This window comes from Squalius cephalus (genome assembly GCF_949319135.1).
Source record: "Squalius cephalus genome assembly, chromosome: 6".
Classification (NCBI taxonomy): domain Eukaryota; kingdom Metazoa; phylum Chordata; class Actinopteri; order Cypriniformes; family Leuciscidae; genus Squalius; species Squalius cephalus.
Window position 1 is genome coordinate 12,247,859 of NC_137127.1, and position 24,501 is coordinate 12,272,359.

Genomic DNA, 24,501 nt, shown 5'->3' on the forward strand with positions numbered 1-24,501 from the left:
GTACATAAGTACTATTTTCTTCAAAATTTTAAAGGTTTCCTATCAAATGAGAAATCATGTAAATGCCTTCAGGGTGTAAGGGGTTAACAGTGACAGTAGGGCTGGGCGATATATCGCATGACATTGTTAGGCGCATATCGTCAGTAAAGCCGGTTCCTTGATTAGTAGTAAATCGCCATTACCTGCTTTCAGATGGAGCGGCATTTACAACACAGAGCCGTAGTTAACTGACAAGCTGAGCCATATCGCATTAATTATCGCAGGTGATACGTCCACGATAATTAATGCTATATGGCTCAGCTTGTCAGTTAACTACGGCTCTGTGTTGTAAATGCCGCTCCAGCCCTAAGTGACAGTCAACACAGATCTTACATATCAATATAAAGCTTAAATGAATTGATATCGGACGATCATGATGACAAGAAATCGGTAGTCGGTATCAGCTGCAAAAATTATGATCGGAGCATCCCTAACAAAAAAAGTATCTACAGTATGTACATTCTTCACTGAGTTGAACATCTCCGGACAAGAACTCTGCTTGTCTGATGACAGTCAGAATAGCCGCTGACAGATGTGAACGTGATAACTTTCTTTTTGCAAAGAACACTAAGACTATGTTAACCTCGGAGAAAAAAGTACATGTAACGCCTTTTTAAAAAATGTAAAAACTTTTGTGGTCAGAAAAAGAAAGAAAGGCATGTCATTAGAACAACATCAGGGTGAGTGAATTATGACATTTTTTGTTTTAGGGTGAACTATCCCTTTGAGTAGTTTGAGAGAGTGCTTAGAGACACTGACTAAATCATTCGCAGTGCTTCATGGGAGGGAGTGGGTGCTAGGTCTGTCTTTAAAGGTTTAGAAGTCAAAAATCAACTCCCCTTTTATGGAGAAAATTAATTGGAATTGTTTTTTTGTTTTTTTTTTAACCCGACTGTTGCACTCTATTGCAGTGTTCTGTACTGTACATTTTAGCAGATGTAGTAGGTCATCTGAGGTCTATGCACAATTTCTACATACTGTACTGTGCACAGTATTCATAAATTGCAGAGACAGTAAGAATAGTATGTTAATATCCTATCCTCAACAAACGCTGCCGGTCTCAAAATATGGAACAATATGACTGGATAGAAATACAACAAAAGACCTAACAAAAACTGCAATATTAACTTTGCACTACAACACTGGAAACATGCAGTCTGACAGCTTACTTTGACACAAAGTATGTGTGAACTATGTGCATGTCAGAATTTATGCTCTCAAACAAAACCTCTGTGGTTACATTTGAATCATATGCTATCATAGCAGGAAATTGAAAAACTACACATGAAGTTTTACAAATATGAATACTCCAAAACCACTAAACAGCTCTGTCATGAATTGCGAAAAGTGACAGAGAAGTGACAGTTGCTGCAATCCATCTGATGCAATGCTGCAAAATCTATCAATGAATATTTGAGCAAAGAAAAGCTGTATATTGTGACCACAGTGAGCGTCATTTGTTCTGCACATTAATTGCTTGATGAGTCACTGCACAACAATGCAAAAGTGATTCCACACAACCCCCAAGCAGATGTGTTCCTACATGACCACGTGAAAATCGAATGAAATTCTTCGTGTACAGTGTAGTCTCAGAAACGGTCAAATTAAATTTGACGACGTTAATAATAACGGTGCACTCACCAAGTTTCTATCTGCGTTTAGCTCAGTCTTATTCATTCCAAGAGTTCCAGTGTTTTTGGATTTAAATGTACTATTTTTTATCCACGCATACTAATTCTGTCTGGGTGGTTAAATTGCACACATCCTAATTAATATCTTTACTCTGAACTACAGTATGATGTTGATAAGACTCCATGTCTGCAGTATAATGTGTTTGTTGTCATATTGTTTTATTTGCTATACTTTGTAAAGAGCACTAACTGAAAGAGTTTCGATAAAGTGAACATTATTATAATCATGATTATTAGTAGGCCAATTGCATGACAGCAGGTCACGTGATATAAAAAATGGCGGCACCCATGAGGTGGTGACCCGCTCCATGTAAAATAAAACAGATTTTTCTAGAAGAAAGATATGCCTGGAGTCTTCATGCATGTTGTGTGCACTGCAGTGATATTTCTCTCAAATGTGCTGTTCATTTTCCCATGTGTAAAATGGGATTTTTAAATTAAAAAATGACCCAAAAAAAAGGCCAACATTGTTGTATTAGTATTGGTGTGTAAACTAACAGCAAACTTTGCATTCCTGCTCATGATTTGCATTATTGCTTTTGAAGCAATGCTGTAACTGCACCTCTGGCCTTCAGTGTGTACTCAAATCACTTCCTACTTCGACTAAACAAACTTCATCTGGCATCTGAAATATCTTTGAAATTGTATTGGATGTTTTTTTTAATATTTTACTATTGCATATTTGGGCAACATAATCACACCAGTAGCTATATCTAAATAAAATGTATAACTGCCATGTTTAGTCATTTTTAAGACTAATATAATAATCATTGGGAGGCACTTACCCTAAAGTACTGATAAATCCATTGACAGTTCCCTCCGCGTACAGAGACACGATATCCCCAATGTGAAGGAAACTGGACCTGTGTTCCGACATATCTGCAAATGTTTCAGAAGATTTTCTGATACTTTAACTACTCTGATCCAGCGCGTTGTGGTGTCCAGTCGACTCAATGTCTCAATCCACTTGTTCCTGCGCTTTGACAGTAACGCATTTTAATCCAGCCGCCCAGAGAAGAGATGCGACTTTTGAGTTTTGATTCCTCTAACTGTCGCGTTTCTTCATGTTTTCAACTTCTTCCTGTGAAACAAACGAGGCTTTTTCTCACCAATATGCCACTCGAGTGGGAGGAGACTCACCCTCTGTCCCGTGAAATCAAGGAAGTGATGCTGTCTGTCTTTTGCTGTGGTATGCACAATGCAACTCACTAACAAAAAGTGAGAATGCAACTTGCGTGTTTGTGCAGTCGTGCATGCATTGTGTCGGTGAGGAGGTGCAAAATTATTAAAGTTTCTCCTCAAACTTTTTCATTTTGTTAATAACTTCAAATAATTCTGTAATGCTTATGTATTCGCGAAAAAGCCTATTAGAGCATTTCATATTTAATATAATATCGGTAGATGAATGAAAAGGCATTATTTGTTTTGTTTTTAATTATACATGTACATGCAAGCATGCAACATTTAGCACAAAAAAATCATAATAATACTTGCCATTAAACAATAAATTGAGATGTTTTAGTTTTGTTTTGTTTTGTTTTTTATTTGACGCCTTTTCGTGCTATTTGGGGAAAAAAGAGAAAAGTTCCTTACCAGATATAGCTAATGAATATTGGTAAAATACTTCTGAATATATGAAATGAGATAGCTTTGTAACCTATTTAAAGGAGTCACTCTTAAAGGTCAGATAAAGTGTCAAAGTTTCTTTAAATAATCTAGGCCATGTTTGCATAATCACAGCACCCACTGTGTGCTTATCAGACATTCAGTAATAATATTTATGATTAGGCCTAATAGTTCTAATATTTATTCAGGTGTAATTTGTTGAACAAATTGAATAGATGACCAAATGTTTTATCTTTTTCCATTATGAGATTTAAAAAAAATAATTTATATATTATATGTTTCTATATACTGTAATAGCATAATACCTTATAGCCTACATTGTATGCTCGATCTAGATCTCTTGAACATGAATTCGCCCGACCTCAGGTTTGATTAAACTCGCCTGCACTGCCATCTAGTGTCATTTGGGATGAAATAAACAAAATAAAGCCACATGGTCATGTTTTCTTGGTTTTTACTGAATTTTGGTTTTATAATATAATTAATACAACTCCACAGCCACATAATGTAATGTAAAAAAAAAAAAAGTCTATTTTTAAAATTGTACGTGTAGAACTTTGAATTGTGACCTAGATGAGAGAGATGATACAAATGACTGAAATTTCCCATATTTTCAAATAAATGTGTAGGTGTAATTGTATTTAATTAATTATATAGCTGGGTTCTTTACTGACAAAAATCTTTTTTCATTACCTTTATCATTACTTAGAATTCTGTGAATTCTATGAAGTTCTTAAAAACACGAAAAAATAAAATAAAAATGACATTCATACAAATACTGACTTGAATACAACTCTTCTGCGATCAACTTTTTAATTAGGCTACTGAATTAGTATTTAAATATTTAACGAATCACCTTTTTAGATAATACGTTTTTCAAAACATAAACCATCATGAATTACAAGGACATTTCAGCTTGGTATGTTTTTTTTAAACCAGATTTTACAATTTATAATATCAGTCATCCTAATTTGTCAATGACAATAATACACCGTCCAATAAATAAATAAATAAATAAAGGTTGAGAATAACAACCTGGCTGATCTCAGCATCAACCCTATCACGTGGTCACTGGAAGGAAAACTAAGATGCTTGACATTTGCTCACAGTTTCCATGAGGTTAAAGCTCATGTGTGACTGACTACGTCTACGACATCTAACCTGGATGTACGGTACCTGTCATTTACTTACTTACCTATCTGTCTAAAGAAATATGAGGTCATGAACACACGCAGTACGAGATTACACACCGCACACACACACACATATCAACACAATACAGCTATGCTCCACCTCCATTGACCTTAGGCGACAAAGCAGCAAAGAAAACCTCCCTCACACAAAACCTGCGGTGCCTCAGAGTCAATTGCAGTATTTTATCATACGCTTATTTCACTTTAAACGGAGCAGGATTCTGTTGTTGCGTTTACCTTTTTGAGGATAAATAGCCGGTTTGAAACTGTAGCAGAGACTTGTACATTTGGTCCAACTCTTTTCCCTCCAGCTGACCGATTCGCAGATCACCCGGGAACAACTAAGCGGTAAGTGGCACAGACTTAAATAATAATCGACACTTATAGTAATCAAATAGCCTTTAACTTTTTTTTTTTTTTTCATTGTCTGAAAAGATACATCTGCGATTCGTCCGCAACAATAAACGTTTAGTTCTTTGTTTCTTGTTTACAGAAACAAAGAACTAAGCTAAGGTATTTTACTGTCTGTTTTTTATACGAGTGCATTATACAACATCATGCCTTTTACTGTGGTTTATTCATAAATAAAGTGTATTTATTATTAGCATCATCACTGTTAACCTACACTAGTTGCCAGAGCAGGATCAGGTGCCTTTTCCCACGCTGCTCTGTCACAGTGATGTCAAGTTTCTTTATCAAGTACACAATAATAACGCATGCAGTAGTTATTAAATGTAGGCTAATGTTGGAAATGTATTTGGGTCATTCCTCATAAAAGGTGCCTTTTTGTTTCTCGCATGTAAACAATGACCACGCATGATATTTCCTAACACACCAACAACAAACGTACAGTATAGGTTTCTTTGTGTGTTGTGTGTTCAAGGTTACCGTCATAACCCATCCTTACTAAAATGTTATATATCTTTTTTTATCACTTTCTCCTATATTCTGTTTGATTTCTTATATAGTCACCCCCTTAAACCATAATTTTTGTATAAACAATTGATTATTGAAATAACTGGATATTTGATGGATATTTGGTAATGACTAAATTAGCTGTAATTTTATATATATATATATATATATATATAATTCAGAAAATAACATATTTCATATTACAAAACCAATTGTGCAATCAGCAACATTAAAAAACTAACAGGGTTGATAGTTTTACAGCTAATTTAGTATATATATATATACATACTGTACATACATACATACATACATACATATATATATATATATATATATATATATATAAATATAATGTATATAAATTAAATATACTTTCAAAAATCACAAAAGGCCCCCATTTCATGTAATGATCCAGTTTCTGCAGGCTCCACAGAAGAATACAGAGATAAAATCACAGATATAAGATAGGAGTTAAAAGTTAGAAAGTGAACATGCATAAATAAATACAAGTAGGCCTATGCTACGATATCATACAATATGATAGACTTGATGGACAATATGATGGCTACTACAACATAAGGAATATCACTTTAAACATGCTATATGATAAACTACAGACTGCCTATTGAGAATGTGGTAAAAAAAAAAAAAAAAAAAAAATTAATCCTCCTGAATTGTTTGCTTGAAAATTGCATAATGTTTATAGGGGCTTTCAATGTCTGGGCGCTTAACTTCATAAGTATTGGTGAATGCAGATTAAACCATTTAATCCCATTTGTGACCAAAAATTATTTAGTAGAGTTTGAAGGTTCTAAAAAGAGTTGTTGATGTATTATACACAGTTATAAACTACAAATGAAACTGCAGGTTTTCTTGAATTTATAGTGTATCATTCCTTTTTTTCCACAACTGATTACTTCAGTTGGGGGGTTAAATTTTATTTAAATTCTATTGGTTCTTATTGAGTAACTTTTTAAGACAATGCATGCAGTTTGTTTCATTTGGTTATCTAAGGAGACAAATACTTGTGCTGGGAAAATTTTGGGATTAAATGGGCATACTGTACATGGCTAATTCTACAAGAGTTGCAATAAACATAGTGGGTGGCTTTTCTAATCCTTTCTTGCTTTTCAGAAGCTCCAGAGACATGGGTTTAAGGATTGGATACATTTTTGTGGGAATGACTTAAGCCAAACCTGCATCTGATTCTTAATCAGTCTTCTGTTGTGGGATATAATGCTGGATTACTCAAAATGACTGAGTTGAATTATGCTTTCATAAGCGAAAACGGGAAGGAAGTGGATAAAACTTTGGACTGGAGTTGTATAGACTGGCATGCGAGGATAACGGTAAAAGGAACGGATGCACAGACTCAAACCCAATGTGTGCAAAGCGAGGACAAAGACACACAAACGGCTAGTCCTTTCTTAATGCGAATAGATTTAGGAAGGACGTCATCCAGACTGAGGTATGGTTCCCTCACGGAGTCTGACGGCGTGCCCGCACATTTATGCCAGTTTGATAGACAAGCCCCGGCCCGCATCTCCACGTCCCCAACTCTGAGGAGGATGAGGAGTACGAGAATCTCCTACCGAGAACCAAGCAAGTTAGACAGTCCTTTAGGAGTGGAGTCTCCCGCTCCGACGAGTCCCCTTTCTCAATTTTTCCGGCAGTCATCTCCACTGGCTGTTCAGTTGGATGGAGAGAGCGGGAACTTTGAATCTTCAATGATTCATGGGAAAATCAGATCACACAGATCAAAGACCCTTGACAATGGTGTCATTTGCAAGAGCAAAGAGTCTCGTGATTCAAAAGAACCTGTTTCTGATGACAATGAGAGCTCCACCGATGACAATGAGCAGGTATATGTCTTTAAAATTCTACAGGCTTTACATTCCTAACTCTATATATCTAAAAAGTAAATATGAGAGACTTAACTGAAACATGGTACTCTAGAATACTTACTTCTGATCAATAGCGCTAGTGTTATGATATTTCCTAATATTTCCCATCGTCCATAACATCAGACTGCTTATTCAGGTAAAACACTGTAACTTTCATGCTTGGTATTACTGTAATATTGTTGCAGTCAGTGTTATAGGGCCATTTGTTTTTTAGCAAAAGCATTAAGGTAATATAAAGGTAAAATGATCAATTATACACTTATTTAATCTCAAATGTGTTTATTTGCTAAGTAACAGCGTAAAAAATATAGGTGTCGATGATAGATTTTATAATATTTTAAATATTTAGCTTTTATTTAATATTTTTGTTTAGTTTTGTATAAGCTTTAGTAGTTTAAACTTAAACTTATTTCAGTTACTCCTCATTTTTGTTTAGTTTTTTTTCAGGTTTTTTTCATTTAGATTTTCATACAATTTTTAGCTTTATTTCAATTAACAATATGTTTTTAATTGGCTTAGTTTTAGTTAATGATAATAACCCTGGTCCTGATCACCCTGTCAGTGTTTATTTGATTTTCTGGCTGTACATTATCCTTTTCTATATTGATGATAATAAGTTTCATATGATATGTGATGAAACAGTCTTTTTTTCATGCCTGTAAATCAAATTGCAAGAGTCTTTCCGCTCTTATCAAAGAAAGCCTCTTGTCTCTTGTCTCATTCCTCTTCGACCTCCTGAGGTAGTAGTTCACAATAAGAGCTTTTGACAGCAATTGAATCAGTAGTTTCATGCATTGTCAGCTTCAGACCTCTCCTCTGATGAAGCTCCATTCAGCGCATTCAGCAATCACCAAATAATGGAAGGGTCAGTGAAGAATCAAAAGTATAAAAGGAAAGCCCCATTCACTCCTCTCACACATTCATCCAAGCATTTCCACAATGGAGTGAGATATCTGTAGATGTGAGAACTTTAGGGTTCTTTAACCCGCACCAGTTGTATAATGAGATCCTTTGAAATTGATATTATGCAGACTTAGAAATGACTAGTGTTTTTTTTCTTCTTAAAGTACTTTGCTCATGTTTTGTTGTATCTGCTTTTGATTACAGGCCAAGGATCTCTGTCATAAAAGGTAGGTGAGCTGTTTCTATCTAATGTTTTGCATAAACCGCCCCCACCCGAGTCATATTTGCATGTGAACCGTAATTTTGCCCTTAGTGTGTATGGTCACTTTGTTCTGTGTCAAACCAGCATTTTCTTGTTCACTTAAACTACCCGGCCGATACTTGTTGCTCAACATCTCTCATTTGAAAAGTTGTTTCATTAATCCAGGAATTTGTTTGTGTGGAAACACACCGTTTGGGGTAATGAGGCTAAAGCAGGACACTTTTTCAGTAGAGCGCCACCATGCTGGCGCAGGGGGTGTTGGGATAGAGGGAAGTTCTTTGTTCATTGTATTGCCGCTTTGTTAGCTGCACATGAACTTTTAATGGAGAGTTATTAGAGTTCCATCGTTCGGCCCTGTACGGGCCAGACAAACTCTCATTAGTGATGCTTTTCCCCCTGTCGGGCCCACTCTGCTTGGGCCACGGTCGTCTTTTCAGCGGTGGATAATTAGGCAGCTATTGTGGCCTTAATTACAGTATGGCACCGTCTGATTGCAGTGCTCATCCCTGGACGGCGATTGGACGGGACAGCTATGTTAAGGGGGCATCTTTATTCCTTGGAGGTGCGAGGACAATGCTCCCTTCTTTGTGGTCGTGCTGGGGCAGGGATAGTCGGCATAGAGGGCTGCTTCATTCTAGGATTGCCTCTAGATAACAAGCCATTAGCAGTGACCTGTTTTTAATGTCGGTAAAAAGGAGATGCAATGAGTGACTTTTTACTGGTAGGGTTCAATGTACTGGCATCTGTGTTTCTGTTTGCACTTGCAAAGGAGAAGTTGGAAGTGTAAAAAGCGAACACATAGGGTTTTTTTAAGGGGTTTTAACAAAGTATAAAGTTAAAAAGGAAGTATTTGATGGGTTCATTGTGCCAGGGACCGTGGAAATGGGTGTTCACTTTATAATGCTGAAGAATTCATATCTCATAGCAACTTTATATGAGTCAAGTGTTTATTGGTATATGATCCCAGATTCACTGTGATGAACATGGAAAGACTGATATAGTATCTGGAGTTGTTATTGTATTCAGTTCTTCAGTTGGGGTTCTTGTTATGTTGGTTTGGCAAACTCAAGTAATGGACACCAATCTAGGCATCCATCCATCTATCCATCCAAACAATGGTGTACTAACTTCTTTCATGACAGATTTATTTAAACATACATTCAATAAGGAAGACTAGTGGTTAAGTAAAAAAATATAATGGATATGTAATATAGTGCACCTATTGATTAAAATGCCCCTCTTTAGAATCCATCCATCCATCCATCCATCCATCCATCCATCCATCCATCCATCCATCCATCCATCCATCCATCCATCCATCCATCCATCCATCCATCCATCCATCCATCCATCCATCCATCCATCCATCCATCCATCCATCCATCCATCCATCCATCTCTCTCTGTCTGGCTTTCAAATTTCTAGGCCTTCACATTTCATTTAAAGATTTGTAAAGCCTACAGTCAAAGTTTGCCTTGATCAACCTTTGTTTTTAACTTTAATGTTGTAGTAAAACAGATTTGTTTTTATTACATGGATGGAAGGTATGATTTTCTCTTACTTCCAAGCTCTTATTGCTCCCCCATACCTGCATTTGAAGATGTAAGTAAGCCCCTGTAAACTGTTTATTGACACACACCACATCATTGAGTCTCTGTACAGATGGATAGGCACAAAGCTGAGAGTGACTCAAACAAAAACCAGACTTTCGAGTTGTGTGTGAAAACAGTCATAGCTCTGCCTAAAAGCCCTTAGGATTTTATGTCAAAATGTGACAGGGAACCTGAAGCAGAGCAGAAAAAAAAAAAACAGAAATTCACTGTGCGGAACTATATTCATGTTTAATATAATATAGTGATTATAAACTATAATGATGATTTAATTGTATGGGGAACTGGACAAGAGCAGAAATGTGTCCTTCTCTACATTGTTTGCAGTCCACCACATAAATGAGCTTATTACATGTTTGTTTTCTCAACAAAACAAAAAAAAATCATTTGATTTGATTAATAATGACTTCGCTCCTACTGCCGCAGGCTAAAAATCAGGGTGCTGCTGACTTCCCACCCCTGCTGCTGCTCTTTGTTCTCAACCAGTGAATATAATAATCTGTATCTTCCGATATATCCCACTGCTCAGTTGTCCGTTGACAGACCTATAAATCCATGCAATGGTGTGCAGGTACAGCTGTTACGTGGAATGGTTTCGTTAGTCGTCTTTGCAAACGCCGTTCCGGCCACCTAATACTAGCAAGGCATGTTAGAAATGTGAACATGGAATTCTTTGATTTCCTGCTAAAGCAAATCTGGTATGAAATTTCAAGTTTAGCACGGCTTGGCTCTGCATAAAGAGATTACTACAGCGCATTGGCCAAGGTTTATCAAACCTTCTCAGATTAATTTAGTGAAATAATTGTTTTCCGAGGTATAAGGAGCTATTGTGCTATTCTGGACTGGATAGAGGTTAAATTAATTTGGCTGAATTGCATTTCACATGCAAATCTACCCTCTAAGATCGTGGTGAACTTGTAGAAAGTGTCGTTATACAAATGCAAAGCAAATAAATGTTGAATGTGATGTTCTGTGGTTAACCAACATTATTTCAGTACACATCCATCATGCATACTTTTACTTTGAAAGACTGGCTACCTCAGGGGCTGGAATGTTCTCCGAACTCACCTGTTCTCTTCTGGTTTGCTTTTTCTCAGGCTGCAGGAGAGGAGGCGGAGCTCCGTGGTTGTGAGTCTTCCTGGATTGGATGTTTCTCCTGGAGATTTGTTTGTGTCCAATGGCGCTGCTGATATTTTAAATAAATCAGACTATTCAGGTTAGTCATGCCTCAGTCAATGTCATGACTCAGGGTTTGATATGTATTGCTAACATTTACTAACCTATATTGACACTCACAGAATTAAATCTTAAAGAAAGAATAAGTAGCTTTATAGCACATTCTCCAAATTGCAATACTTGAATGTTTTGCTCCGTATAAAGTTAAGCATTTTGGTAACACTTTACAATAAGGTTCATTTGTTAACTACCTTAGTTAACATGAACTAAGAATGAACAATACTTCTACTGTACATCATTTATTAATCTTAGTTAATATTAATTTCAAAATGTACTGATACACTATTAAAATCAAAGGTTGTATTTGTTAACTTTAATGCACTGTGAAGTAACGAACAAACAATGAACAGCTGTATTTTTATTAACTAACATTAACAAAGATTAATAAATACAGTATCAAATGTATTGCTCATTGTTAGTTCATCTTAGTTAACGAATGTTAACTAATGAACCTTATTGTAAAGTGTTACCAGCATTTTATTATTGCATTTTTTACAGACACTAAGAAATCAAAGTGGCCCTTCATGAGGCGTAGCACAGTAAGTTCCCGTATTTTAACATTTCAATAATCTCTCCCATGAAGTTTTGATCTAATGCCAGTTCTGTGGTTGGTGCCATTGTAATTTTTCAGATGCTTCGTGTCATTCGGATGATGTCTAGCACATAGTGTTCACTGACCCATTTTGAGCTACATCAGATTTGAATGCATGCACACCTTCCACCCAATCAATTCAATTAACAGTAAACAACAACAAAACGGGCCTGTCTAACAGAGCTCGAACATGTCCTGCTATCTAATCTGCTCCACAGTTTGTGCTCAAACACAAAGAGACCTGTTGAGGGCCGGGCAGTGTGATGTTGAGTAAATGTGAGTGGTGTTTTCCAACAGACAAAAGGAAAGACTTGCAGCGTAGCCGACATTGACAAGTGTCTGGCTGGCGTTCAGGTCCAGGAATGGAGAGACACAGACTTTCAGACATTTAAGGTAAAAAATCTGTTGATTTTGACCACCTGAGATGAGCTTTAGAGCAACCTTCGTTTTTATGCATGGCACCTTAGAAGTCCTATTTTTGTTATTATTAAGTCAAGACACCCAGAAAATCAGAAAATTATAGAGGCTTTTTTCTGCAGCGGAGTAAAAATATAATAAAGGCAATATTGACTTTTTATCTCACAATTCTTTTTTCTGAGAATTGTGAGATATAACTTTCCAATTGCGAGTTATAAAGTCAGACCTGCAGGATATAAACTTGCAATTGCGAGAGAAAAAGACAAAATTGACTTTATATCTTGCAGTTCTGACTTTATATCTTTATTTCTTCATGAAAAATATTTTTGCCTGTGGTGTCTTGCCTTAAGGAGTCAAATTTCTCTCTCTTCTTTCAGGATATGTCTTTGGAGGACTTTTTGAGCGGTCGCTCTGAACTGGAAGCAGCGGAGAATCCAAAAGCCTACCGAAAACAGGAGGCCATTTGGGAGCTTTTCACCAGTGAATGTGTCTACTTCCTTGATCAGCTTATGGTTTTAAAAGAGGTGTGAACATGATACCTTTAGTATTATGGAATGGCATGTCCTCCAGTGAAAGAGACAAATACAGTTTTTATCGTACTTTATATGCATGGTTACAGTGAAATTTACCAGTGAACTGCAAGCTAACACAAATAGTCTGGTGCCAACCAACCATTTCGTCACTCTGTAGGAATAGAGCTTAAATGTGCTTGCCTTTGTTCTGCGTATAGGTGTTTCTGACCACACTAACAGACCTGCAGATGAGAGAGTGTCTACTGGATATTGACTCCTGGAGGCTCTTTGCGAATCTCAATGAGCTCTGTCTGGTAAGACTTCAATGAGTTTGGTGGAAAATTGTAACAGGAAATTTAACAACTGCAGTTTTGTGACTAGTCTGGTTTATAATATAAAATATTGTTCTTAGTTCTCTTTTGTTTCTTACTATATTTCAGGTTAGCTTCGGCTTCCTTACAAGTCTCTTGCGTGTCATTAAGGAAATGTGGGCCAGTCCAGACAACAATAGTACTCAATCTCTGCATGAACTCCTTAGAAAGGTAGGATACCGTAGGTTGATATATATGTGTGTGTGTGTGTGTGTGTGTGTGCGTGTGTGTACTATTCAAAGGTGTTTTTTGAAAGAAGTCTCTTATGATTTATTTGATCAAAAATAGAGTAAAAACAGTGATACTGTGAACTTTTATTTAAACTGTTTTATATTTAATATATGTTTAAAATGTAATTTATTCCTGTGTTGGAAAAGCTGAATTTTCAGCATCATTACTTGAGTTTTCAGTGTCACATGATCCTTCAGAAATCATTCTAATATGCTGATATTTTTTGATAAATTTAAAGTTCTAAAGAACAGCATGTATTTGAAGTAGAAATCTTGGTCACACTTTAGTTTAGAGTCCTTTTCTCACTAGTGACTAACTATTAACTATGACATGTGCCTCAATAAACTCCTAATTACTGCTTATTAAAGGTTAGTAAGGTAGTTTAGGTATGGGGTAGGATTAAGGGATGTAGAAATGGTCATGCAGAACCAGGCATTAATATGTGCTTTATAAGTACTAATAAACTGCCAAAATCCTGGTAATGTGCATGCTAATAAGCAACTAGTTAATAGTGATAATTGGACCTTAAACTAAAGTGTGACCGAAATCTTTAACAATGTAAAAGTCTTTACATACAAAATAACTCCTACAATCTAAAATAAAAAATGCTCATAGAAATGGAAAGACACGGTCAGTGACCTTTAAACATAATGTATAACTGCTCAAAAGCAAACATGAGATCCAACCCCTTAGCAATGTTGTGCTTACATAATGTATTATTATGTTAGACATTAAGCAAATGATTGTTTTAGAAAACAAAAAAACTGAACACCGCTAATCTTTTGTTCCGTTTGCTAAAAGATAACAGAACTTTTTCTCTATTGTTCTCTTCTGATCACTCTCCCTTATTGACTGTTGACTTTACAGGCGTTTGGGGAGAGCATTTGCCATTGTCTACAGAAATACTGCCTGAATTACAGTACGGCCATCTTTTATCTGGACAGCCTGAAGCTCAGGGAGGACTTTGGCTCTTTCGTGAAGGTAACCGTGGCAGGCAAGATTTGATATGGTAAATCAGGGCTTGGTCTCAATGTACTGACAAGATCTAGGGAACAGGGCAAATGTTCCCACACGAGGTTCAGGCCACTGCAGGGTAGTTGTCAGGGACCGTTGCTTCTCACGCAGGAACATTGAACACTGAAAAACTGTTGACTCTGCTACTTTCCCTCTCTTACACCTTCAGCTGTCTCCACATCAATTTTGGCCTGTCGCTTCTTACTTTTCCACTTGCACACAGGGGATCTGATTTGTCAGTATTATATTCATGACAAGAAGTAGGCTACAGTATTATCAAAAATGTGCCACTATTGTGCTTTTTTAGATATGACCTTTTATGTAATGTTTAATATAGCTGTTTATGAATGTTAAAGGTCTGCAAAATTTCAAAGATCAAAGTGCACGACAAGCAGAGTTATTGGCTGCATCCGAAAACTTAAAAATGCTCTATTTCAGGGTAGGAAGGCATCAAGGCACGTCTGAATCCAATGTTAGCTTCACTTCTCCTGAGATACCTTCATCTGATCGATTCTTTTTAGGGAAGCATCTTCACTGCTTTTGATATCCCACAATCCTATGCGTTCCATTTGGTGACACTTGAGCTAGAAAAAGAAAGATGGCGACTGAAAGTTGCGGTTGCTGGTCAGTTTGTGTGTAAATGTACGTTTTTGACCAACGTTTTCCACTTCTGATGTCATTTCTAGTGAGAAATTACTACTGTAGTAATTAAATATTTGTTTAGATCTCACCAAAGCTCTCTCTATTTTGCTCATTTTAGATCATTAAACTGTTACGCTGCCTCAGTAGTCTTTCTGAAATCAGTTTCGTAAGGTACCTTCTTGCGCAAACGCTGCCTGCGAAGTCATTGCCCAAGTTTTCGTATGCAGCCATTATTTTCCAAAAGAAAGAATCGATTCTAATCTGCTTGAATCGTGTCATCAATAATTCCAGTCTTACTTCCTGCATGAACCTACAACACGTTTGCCTGACAACAACATCTACTCAGGCCTGCCAACTCTCACGCACTGTTCTCACTCTCTCACGCCACACATCCATTTTCTAAAGCATTGAAAAATCGTGACGCAAAGAGGACACTGACACCGAAAGACAAGACAGAGCAGGTTACTTTTGATATGAAACAAAGTCTAAGCTTTCAAATTCTGTCACTGCTATTAGGAAATTCAAACATTAAATAACGTTTTGTCACTCTTAAATGTAACGTGACCGATCATTGTAGCGCCTCAGTTCAAGTGGCATCTGTGTTCCTCTTTATTACACTGTGACAAATTATATGATCAATAAGTTATAACAACATGTTTTTACATTGCTTTAACTCATCAAAATAAGTTAAGCAATTTTCAACTTTTTTTATAAGTAATACAAGATTCAACTCATTTTTTTTAAGTCAGTTTAATATCATTTAATTTGAAATAACTTAAAGGGGTGGTATAATGCCATTTTCACAAGATGTAAAATAAGTCTTTGATGTCCCCAGAGCAGGGTTCTCAAGTTTGATCAAAATCTTGGAGTGAGATCACAAGCGGTTGGGGGAGGAGCCCTAATGGAGCCCCGCCCCCACCTGCGCCATCCCCCCCCCCCCCCCAATTTTACCCATTGTTCATAATTAACCAGCACAAATTGAAATTATAACAATTGGTAAATCTGATAAATGACAGAGCAATTAATCACATCAAATATACTCTTTAATGTTATATTTCAAAATTACAATTAAGTTACAAAAATTACAAAAATATAACAAATTGCTCCAAACAGTTTGGAAAAACAAAAAATTTTGCATTTTGAATGTGTCTAGTCGAAATGGTATAATAATTTATTGTGTGGTGGGACATTGAGAACAAATGACAGAGTATTATTAAGGTATGTGTGTGTGTTTGTGTGTGTGTGTGTGTGTGTGTGTGTGTGTGTACACAAGAGTACACACTCCAGCTTATGAAATGTGTTTTGTGTTGCAAGTGTTTGAAAAATACAAATGCAATGGCAATGATTAATGTAACGTTATGTTTTGACAGGATATAAAATATTACCCAGAGCACTCTGCTTTAATACGTATGTAGCCTTAATGTAACTAGAAATACTATTAATACAGTATAATATATAATATAGTTTAAAATAAAATAAATACATTTAAATTTATTTAAAATAAAATGAAGAAATACATCTTCATTCCTTCCCATACCCACTAACATTTCCCTTAGTTTCAGATAACGTAAGCTAGCCAAACTGAGCCAAAGCTTCTGGCCTGGTTGCAAAGTAGTTGTAGAGTTTTTGACTGCATCAATAATAATGTATACGATGGGTTATATATTAAATGTTCTAGCACTGTTAGACGAGCTTTCTTCCAACTTTACCTTCTCCATCATCACGACGTGTGTTCGCGCGATGTTGTTGGTTACCAAGTAACGAACGTACGGTGGCCGAGAATGTTCCGTCAACTTCCGTGTGTTCGCGCATCTATGTTGCCTAGTAACGAACGCAATCTGGCCGAGATACGTGCTGGCGGCAGGAAACTTCACTTTGTGTGCCTGCGCCTCGTATACAACGTTATATATAAAGCTTGCAGGACAACTGGGTTGGCATTGCCTTTTCAGCGTGAGAAATACACGGTGTGGCGTGTGAGCGTGTGAACTGGTTGAATTGCGTGTGTCTCACGGCCAATGCGTGAGACTTGAGAACCCTGCCCCAGAGTGTGTATGTGAAGTTTTACCTCAAAATACCCCACAGATATTTTTATATAGCATTTTAAAATTGTCCGTTTTTGAGGGTGAGCAAAAACACACCGTTTTGTGTCTGTTCCTTTAAATGCAAATGAGCCGCTGCTCGCGGCACAGAGGGCGGAGCTTCAACAGCTTGCACTCACACAGACATTCACTGAAAATGTAAAAAACTTTTAGCCTTTTATGTTCAAACCGGAGTCAGACAATGATGGAGAGACTCAAGAAGAGGTGACAACATGTAGAAGCAACAGGACATTTCTGAATGGTTAGTTGATGAATTTATGTAGCTTATGTGTAGTTATCTTCTAGTCATTGATTAGCATATTCTGTCTTGATAATCTATAAATCGTGTTCCGGGGGTGGAGTTTATGTAAATTTTAGGGTTGGTGATGTCACTAACCCTGGAGGAATGTCGTGTATCGTAGTCCCAACCAGCCGTTTGTTGTAGTCCTTAAAAAGTGATTTCTTTAAAAGCAAATATCTCCCTTTGCTTTGAACTTTGAGCATTGTAACTTTGCAGATGTTGTTTATGCTCAAACAGCAACATTACACACTAACTAAAGTTAAAAAAGTTCAATCATAATCAACCACCCCTTTAAACATCCAAATTGATTGTACTTAAAAATTGAATGCAGCAACCTTTTTTTACAGTGTACTAGTTAAAAGTATATAAACACGAATGAACATTAGAAGGTATGTTGAAAGATACAGTACAACTTACAGAAAGTGTCATGTCTCATGTAATCTATCTAATCTATTCATGAAATCATCCTTTATTGAAACGTTTCAGACACTGTGAGAAAAAACGTGATGCTGCAATGTATATTATGAGAAAAATAAAGTGTTATTTTACCTTGGATGCATGTAGGAGACCTCCAAAACAAAATTAGGAGCCTTAAAAAAACTACATAATAGGGGCACTTTAATACTACATCTTTCTTCCCATCCTTCACTCTTTCTCTCATCCAGTGGTGTGAACGTAACGAGCAGTGCCGCAGACTGCAGTTGAAGGATCTTCTGGTGATTCCTCTGCAGAGGTTTACACGGTACCCTCTGCTGTTGAAGAACATTGGGAAGAGGAGTTGCTCCGAGGCCGAGGAGAACACCATACAGAGCATCGTGGATCTTGTTGACAGAGCCATCTGTAAGTCAATGATATTAATGTGACAGTTTAAAGGACCGATGCACGATATGAAAATTCATGGCAATACCAATAAGCTAAAAATTATTTTCGTGTTATGGCTGATAACTGATAAATGGCGGATATTAAAAAAAGTAATACTATTTTGTCTAAATAAATTAAAAATAAAACGCTTATAACTAAAATAAATTGTTTTAAATGCTGAAATTAAGTGAATAAAAGTTAATTTAGTTACGTGAAAAATGTATATTAATTTTGAGATTTACTAAATATTACTTTTAGAAGTTGTTAAATTAGTGTTTTTAAAAAATTTACTATAAGTGATATTTAAATGTTATACTATTTTGTCTGTGGAAATAGTTTTTATTGGAAATAGTTTTCTTTGTTCCTCATATGCAGATGCTTTGATCTGGTTTGTGTAAAACGCTCTTGTCAAACCAGGAATTAGAAGCAGTGAAAGGTGACTTTTCCTGTTTTCATAGAGAAGATGTTTGTGAGGTTTGTTGTGACAGCCGCTGTGAGAAAAGATATGCAGAGTGACAGCTGCAAAATCAGTGTGAATCACACAGCTGCCATGTTTTAGTTAGTCATGAAAACCTGATATACGTAGTTATCTTTTCTGAAGCATTGCACACCTTGTCATAAATCCATTATGTTTTTATCAAGTACACTGTTTTGATAAGGAAATGAGATAAATACACACTCTGTGTTTTCATGCATTCATGTTTGCCCTTCCATCTGTTAAAATATTTGTATTTTAATAAAAAAAAAGAAAAAAAAAAAAAATATATATATATATATATATATAAAAGTATATATATACTATTTTTATTTATTAAAAAAAAAAATTATATATATATATATATATATAATTTTTTTTTTAATAAATAAAAATAGTTTTTGTTTATATAAAATAGATTTATTTAAAATCAAAAATGCCGTTATGATGGTAATGACCATGTGGTAGAGATACAAGATTTTGCTGTTGACACACAACAAAGTCTGGTTCTATATTTAGTCATTTTAAAAGACAAAACATTTTTTTTCTTATTTTGAAACAAATAACCCACTAACTGACTATGTGTGATGATATATGTATTTCACTTTCAACATAAAAATGCAGTGAAATTTATGGAAGCTTGTTTCTGTCACAGAATAAAAAATAAAAAAAGGTAATTGCAATTTTTTATCTCATAATTTTCTTACTTTTTCAATAATAATATCTCACAATTCTGACTTTTTTTCTCACAATTGTGAGGTTATATCTCACAATTCTGACTTTTTTCGTGCAATTGTGAGTTTATATCTCACAATTCTGACTTTTTTTCTCAGAATTGTACGTTTATATCTCATATTTCGGATTTTATGACTCACTCACTATTCTGATTTTTCTTAGAATTGTGAAATATAAACTCGCAATTGGGAGAAAACAGTCTGAACTGTGAGTTAAAAAGTCGCAATTACCTTTCAGTAATATTCTCTACAATATTTGTTGTGATGGTAATGATTGCATTTGACTTGACCTGCTTCTTGACTAGACAAGCATGAAATGAATAATAGGTTAATCTTCTATACAACAACGTCCCAAGATGGGAGCAGCTCATTTCAACACACATAATGACACAGTTTAACCAATATAAGGGTGTGTGTTCAACTCTTCCTGGTGACTTTCAGTTGTCTGATGGGTGTGGGGTTCAAACAACATGAATGTTCGTCATTGTTGATGAAAGAGCCTTTACTTGGAATGGGAAGAATCTAGAATTGAAATAAAGTCTGAACAAACAAAAACAGGATCTGTGGTTGTATAAAAGCAGTAATGTTTGTTTGGGGAGGTGTGGATTAATGCACTGAACCTTTCAAAGCCAACCACCTTTGTGTGGGCTGATGAGACAATAAGTTACCCACCCAAATCTCTCTCTCTTTCGGTCTCTGTACAGATGATCTTGAAGGAAAAGTAAAGTGGTTGGACAACTACCAGAAGGTGAAGCAGCTGAAGGAATCTCTAGTGTGGCTTCCTGTGTGGGAGCGAGACAAGAGGGCGCATGTTCCTGAGGTCTGTCAAAATCTGTCTCTATAAACACACGTTATACTTAAAGGCACAGTATGTAAGTTTTGCCACTAGAGGTCGCTTGTTTAAAACAATAACAAAGGCGTAGCTTGATGACGCCGTGAATGAGCGTGGAATCATGGGAGTATTCGTCTTCCTCCACAGCTGATGGAAAGCAATCCGACAGGATTCGGGCAGAAATCATGTTCATGGATGAGCAAATGTATTAAAGTTTTATTAAAGGGATAGTTCACCCAAAAATGAAAATTCTGTCATAATTTACTCTCCCTCAAGTTGTTCCAAACCTGTATGATTTCCTTTCTTCTGCTGAACACAAAAGAAGACATTTTAAAGAAGGTTGGTAATTAAACAGTTGCTGGTCCCCATTGACATCCATAGTATTTTTTTTTTCCTACTATGGAAGTCAATGGGGTCCATCAGTCGTTTGGTTACCGACTTTCTTCAAAATATCTTCTTTTGTGTTCAGCAGAAGAAAGAAAGTCATACAGGTTTGGAACAACTTGAGGGAGAGTAAATGATGACAGAATTTTCATTTTTGGGTGAACTATCCCTTTAACGTTATTGTGGTATGAAGCAGGGCGGGGCAGAGAGCCTTGGGAATTTTACGTTGCTGTTTTTATTATTCTTATATGCCGCAGTTGGTCGCTTCCGCTGCTTTCGTTGTATATTTTACGATTAAAGTTTCGTTTAACGTCTGCCTCCTTCCATGAACTTTGTAACAGTTACGTTTGATCACTTAAATTCACATTATTTTTACATTATTATACGAAATAAAATTGTGGGGTAACGCAGCGTTGTTTTAAATTGAAATTGCTAATTTCTCTGGATTTAAACATTGCTGGAAACATTTGGAATAATGCAAGTACTCAAGCCAACAAAATATATTTTACAAAATAACATTGTTCTAGTGGTTTTTGGATATTTGAATCCAAAAATCTTACATATTGTGCCTTTAATAATGCCCGCATTTAAAGAGATTTAACGGCTGTGCATGTTTGATCCTTCACAGAATCTGAAGCACTTGCTAAAATCTGTAACCCTGGAGAACCTGGTGTCTCACCGTAGTCTTCTGCACGATGGGAAGCTCGTTCTCATAGGTCGGATGGCTGAGTTTTTCTCATCGGTGAAACTTGTGCATTTAGGATGGTTGCGTGGTGTGAACTTACATTATTTCTGCTTTTGCACTTAGAAAATGCAAAGTCGCATGAGGTCTACCTACTTCTCTTTGACGAATTCCTTCTAATCACGAAGATCAAGCGCAGCAAAAAGGTGCGGTTAAGTATGATTTTTAAGCGTGACTGTTTGGTGTTATTACTGTGAAATGCCTCGCAGCCATGCCTCTATTGACATGAATCAAAGCATGGGTGATGTGTACGAGCGTGTGATGGAAAATAGATTTGTTGATTCTGTCTGGGAGTGATTATTGATTCAAGCCATTACTCCCTTTTACACTCTAAGGTTTAATAGAGATCAGTGGATTGTGACAGATCATAATATTATACAGATTAAAAGTTGAATATATTATATAAATGTATTTTATCTTTTTTATGAGATGTATCACAATGATACAAAAAAAGCTTATTTTGCAAGTTAATATACAGGTCTAAAATGCTGAAAAGTCAACATGAAAACCCATTTACTTTTTATATTATATACACTACCGTTTAATGGTTTGGGGTTAGTACGATTTATTTTTTTTAAAGAAATGAATATTTTTATTCCGCAATGTTGCCTTAAATTGATCAAATACTTTACATTGCTGCATAAAATTATATTTTAAATATATACAGATCTTTTCTACTTTCTGTTCAGCAAAGTATCCGAAAAAAACTTAATATTAAGCAGCATGACTGTTTTCAACTTTTATAATAATAAGAAATCTTAGCATTTGTCTTTTTGGGAATGGTCAAACTCTTAAACCGCTATTATCACAGGCTTGTGTGTTTTATGTTGTAGAAGTCTGGCGTAGTGGAGTCGAACCCCCTGCGTCCGGCTGCGGGCCAAGAGCTTGAGCTCTTATTGCAGGAGGGCTGTAGTTTCACTGTCCTGGACCAGCCCATCTCTCTGGACCGCCTACAGTTAAAGAACATAGACCAGATCAATGCCACAGGTGTTGACGTCACACACACACATACCATGACACATTCTTTGGATTAAGGTCATGTTGCAGTTGTTTAGTGCAGTTATGTAATCGCTTGAGGACGAATCCATGTCAGCACTGATAATGATGTCGATACAAACACTGAAAGAGTGTTCACTGTTGTCTTTTGAACGTTTCAGCCTCTGGTCTGCCCAATTCATTCATAATAATGCACCAGAATCGTTACCAGCAATGCATTGGAGTCTTCATTCTACAAGCCCAGACTGAATCTATGAAGGTGAATAGAAGATTCTGCTTTTTTTATGTTGAATTTCAACAGACACAGGCTTTGATTTCCACCCAACATTCCTAATTCGCAAGATCAACTAGTGCCGACGTGCCAAACATCATCAGGTTACTCGATATTAATGTCATGTTTAAATGACATTACATTGAATGTTCTAGCAGATGCTTTCTTAGAAATTACAGCCGTTTTAATAATCATTCTGTCATCATTTACTCACCCTCAAGTTGTTCCAAACCTGTATGAGTTTCTTTCTTCTGTTGAACACAAAAGAAGATAACACAAACAAACAAGGTACATTATCAAATCTCTGAATATAACCGCAATTGGGTTTGTGTTCAACATAAGAAAAAAATTCATACGGATCTGGAACAACTTGAGGGTGAGTAAATTATGACTAAATTGCCACTTTTAGGTGAACTATACCTTTAAGATAAGTCAGTTTACTCAGCAACCATATTGAAGACTGGACTAATGGCTGCTGAAAATTCAGCTTTGCCATTACATCTTAAAATATATTACAATAGAAAAAAAATTATTTTAAATTGTAATAATATTTCACAATATTACTGTGTTTACGGTGTTTTTGTTTTAAAAAAAGCAGCAAAACATTTTTACATTTCAATAACATTTCAAATTAGCAATGAAATCTTACAACAATGGTATTATCAATCATGCTAAAGATCTTATTCAGGCTGTATGTTATGTATGTTTCAGAAAGCGTGGGTGTCTGTGATTGAGGATGCCATCAATTCTCTGCTGAAGCAGGACTGTCAGCAGCCGCGGGTCAAGAACTCTTTTCTTTATCTGGAGTCTTCACAGATCTAATTTATAGACACTTTCTGTAGAACCTCCTCCAGAGTGCCAAAAGACCACTGCATTGCACAATGCATCTGAGTAATTCACCCAGAAATGAAAATTCTGTCATCATTTACTCGCCCTCATGTCGTTCCGAACCTTCCGTTTAACAGAACAGTACGGTGGGAACCGAGGCCGTCAAGCTTCTAAAAGGACAGAAATCACCTTTGAGTATTATGAAAGTCCTCCATATGGCTCACATTGTGCTAAACATCTCCTTTTATATCCCAGAAAGAAAGTCATAGAGGTTTGGATCAACAATATTTGACAGTTAGGGTTGATTTTAAAGCAACATTAATTTAATATTTGTGTGTGTGTGTGTGTGTGTGTGCTAAAAATGGATAAACAGCACAGCTGTAACTGTGGTGACCCTGAGCAGTTTGAAGTTTCACAAGAGGAACCATTTTTCAATTCCCTTTTTGAATTTTTGGAGAACGAACCATGTTGCATGTTCCTGTCGCAAATAAAGATGCTGAATTTTTTTTTGTCACATGGACATGTATTGTGGGAAAGTTAAAGGCTTAGATAAATAACCCATGTAGATTGGAATACAGTGTTTGTAAGTTTGCAGTTGTTCACATTTTTGTATAAATTTAAATTTTCTTTAAAAAAATGATTATGCTCTACATTGTGTTGGAAATAATTTCCATGTTTGACCATGTAAAATTAAATATTGTCAAGTTGTTTTTATACATTGTGAACAAAGTATTTCATTTACCAGTATTAACTCTACAGGTAACGATCCTACTAAAAATGGAAACGTTTTTTCTTTGCATTTTTCATGTACAGATGCCAACGTTGTCAAAATGATCCCCGT

The 24,501-nt window shown here is 36.1% G+C and overlaps 2 protein-coding genes across 2 annotated transcripts in view; one reads left to right on the forward strand and one right to left on the reverse strand.

Annotated features, from left to right (window-relative positions):
* itpr2 (inositol 1,4,5-trisphosphate receptor, type 2) overlaps positions 1-2,859 on the reverse strand; it is a 100,221-nt gene extending 97,362 nt beyond the window's left edge. Inside the window, exon 1 of the mRNA XM_079873643.1 lies at positions 2,516-2,859. Within this exon, the coding sequence (XP_079729769.1) occupies positions 2,516-2,607 (92 nt within the window). The 5' untranslated portion in view covers positions 2,608-2,859. The remainder of the gene's footprint in view (positions 1-2,515) is intronic.
* A 1,587-nt stretch (positions 2,860-4,446) lies between these two features.
* Positions 4,447-24,448, forward strand: plekhg7 (pleckstrin homology domain containing, family G (with RhoGef domain) member 7). The gene is made up of 17 exons (XM_079873647.1): positions 4,447-4,897; positions 6,599-7,326; positions 8,476-8,498; positions 11,241-11,359; positions 11,878-11,918; positions 12,269-12,364; positions 12,766-12,912; positions 13,119-13,214; positions 13,341-13,442; positions 14,370-14,483; positions 18,203-18,377; positions 20,312-20,427; positions 21,452-21,539; positions 21,632-21,711; positions 22,399-22,552; positions 22,723-22,820; positions 23,544-24,448. The coding sequence occupies exons 2-17, from the start codon at positions 6,718-6,720 to the stop codon at positions 23,652-23,654; spliced, it is 2,169 nt and encodes a 722-aa protein (XP_079729773.1). The 5' UTR covers positions 4,447-4,897; positions 6,599-6,717; the 3' UTR covers positions 23,655-24,448.
* Positions 24,449-24,501: the final 53 nt, after the last annotated feature.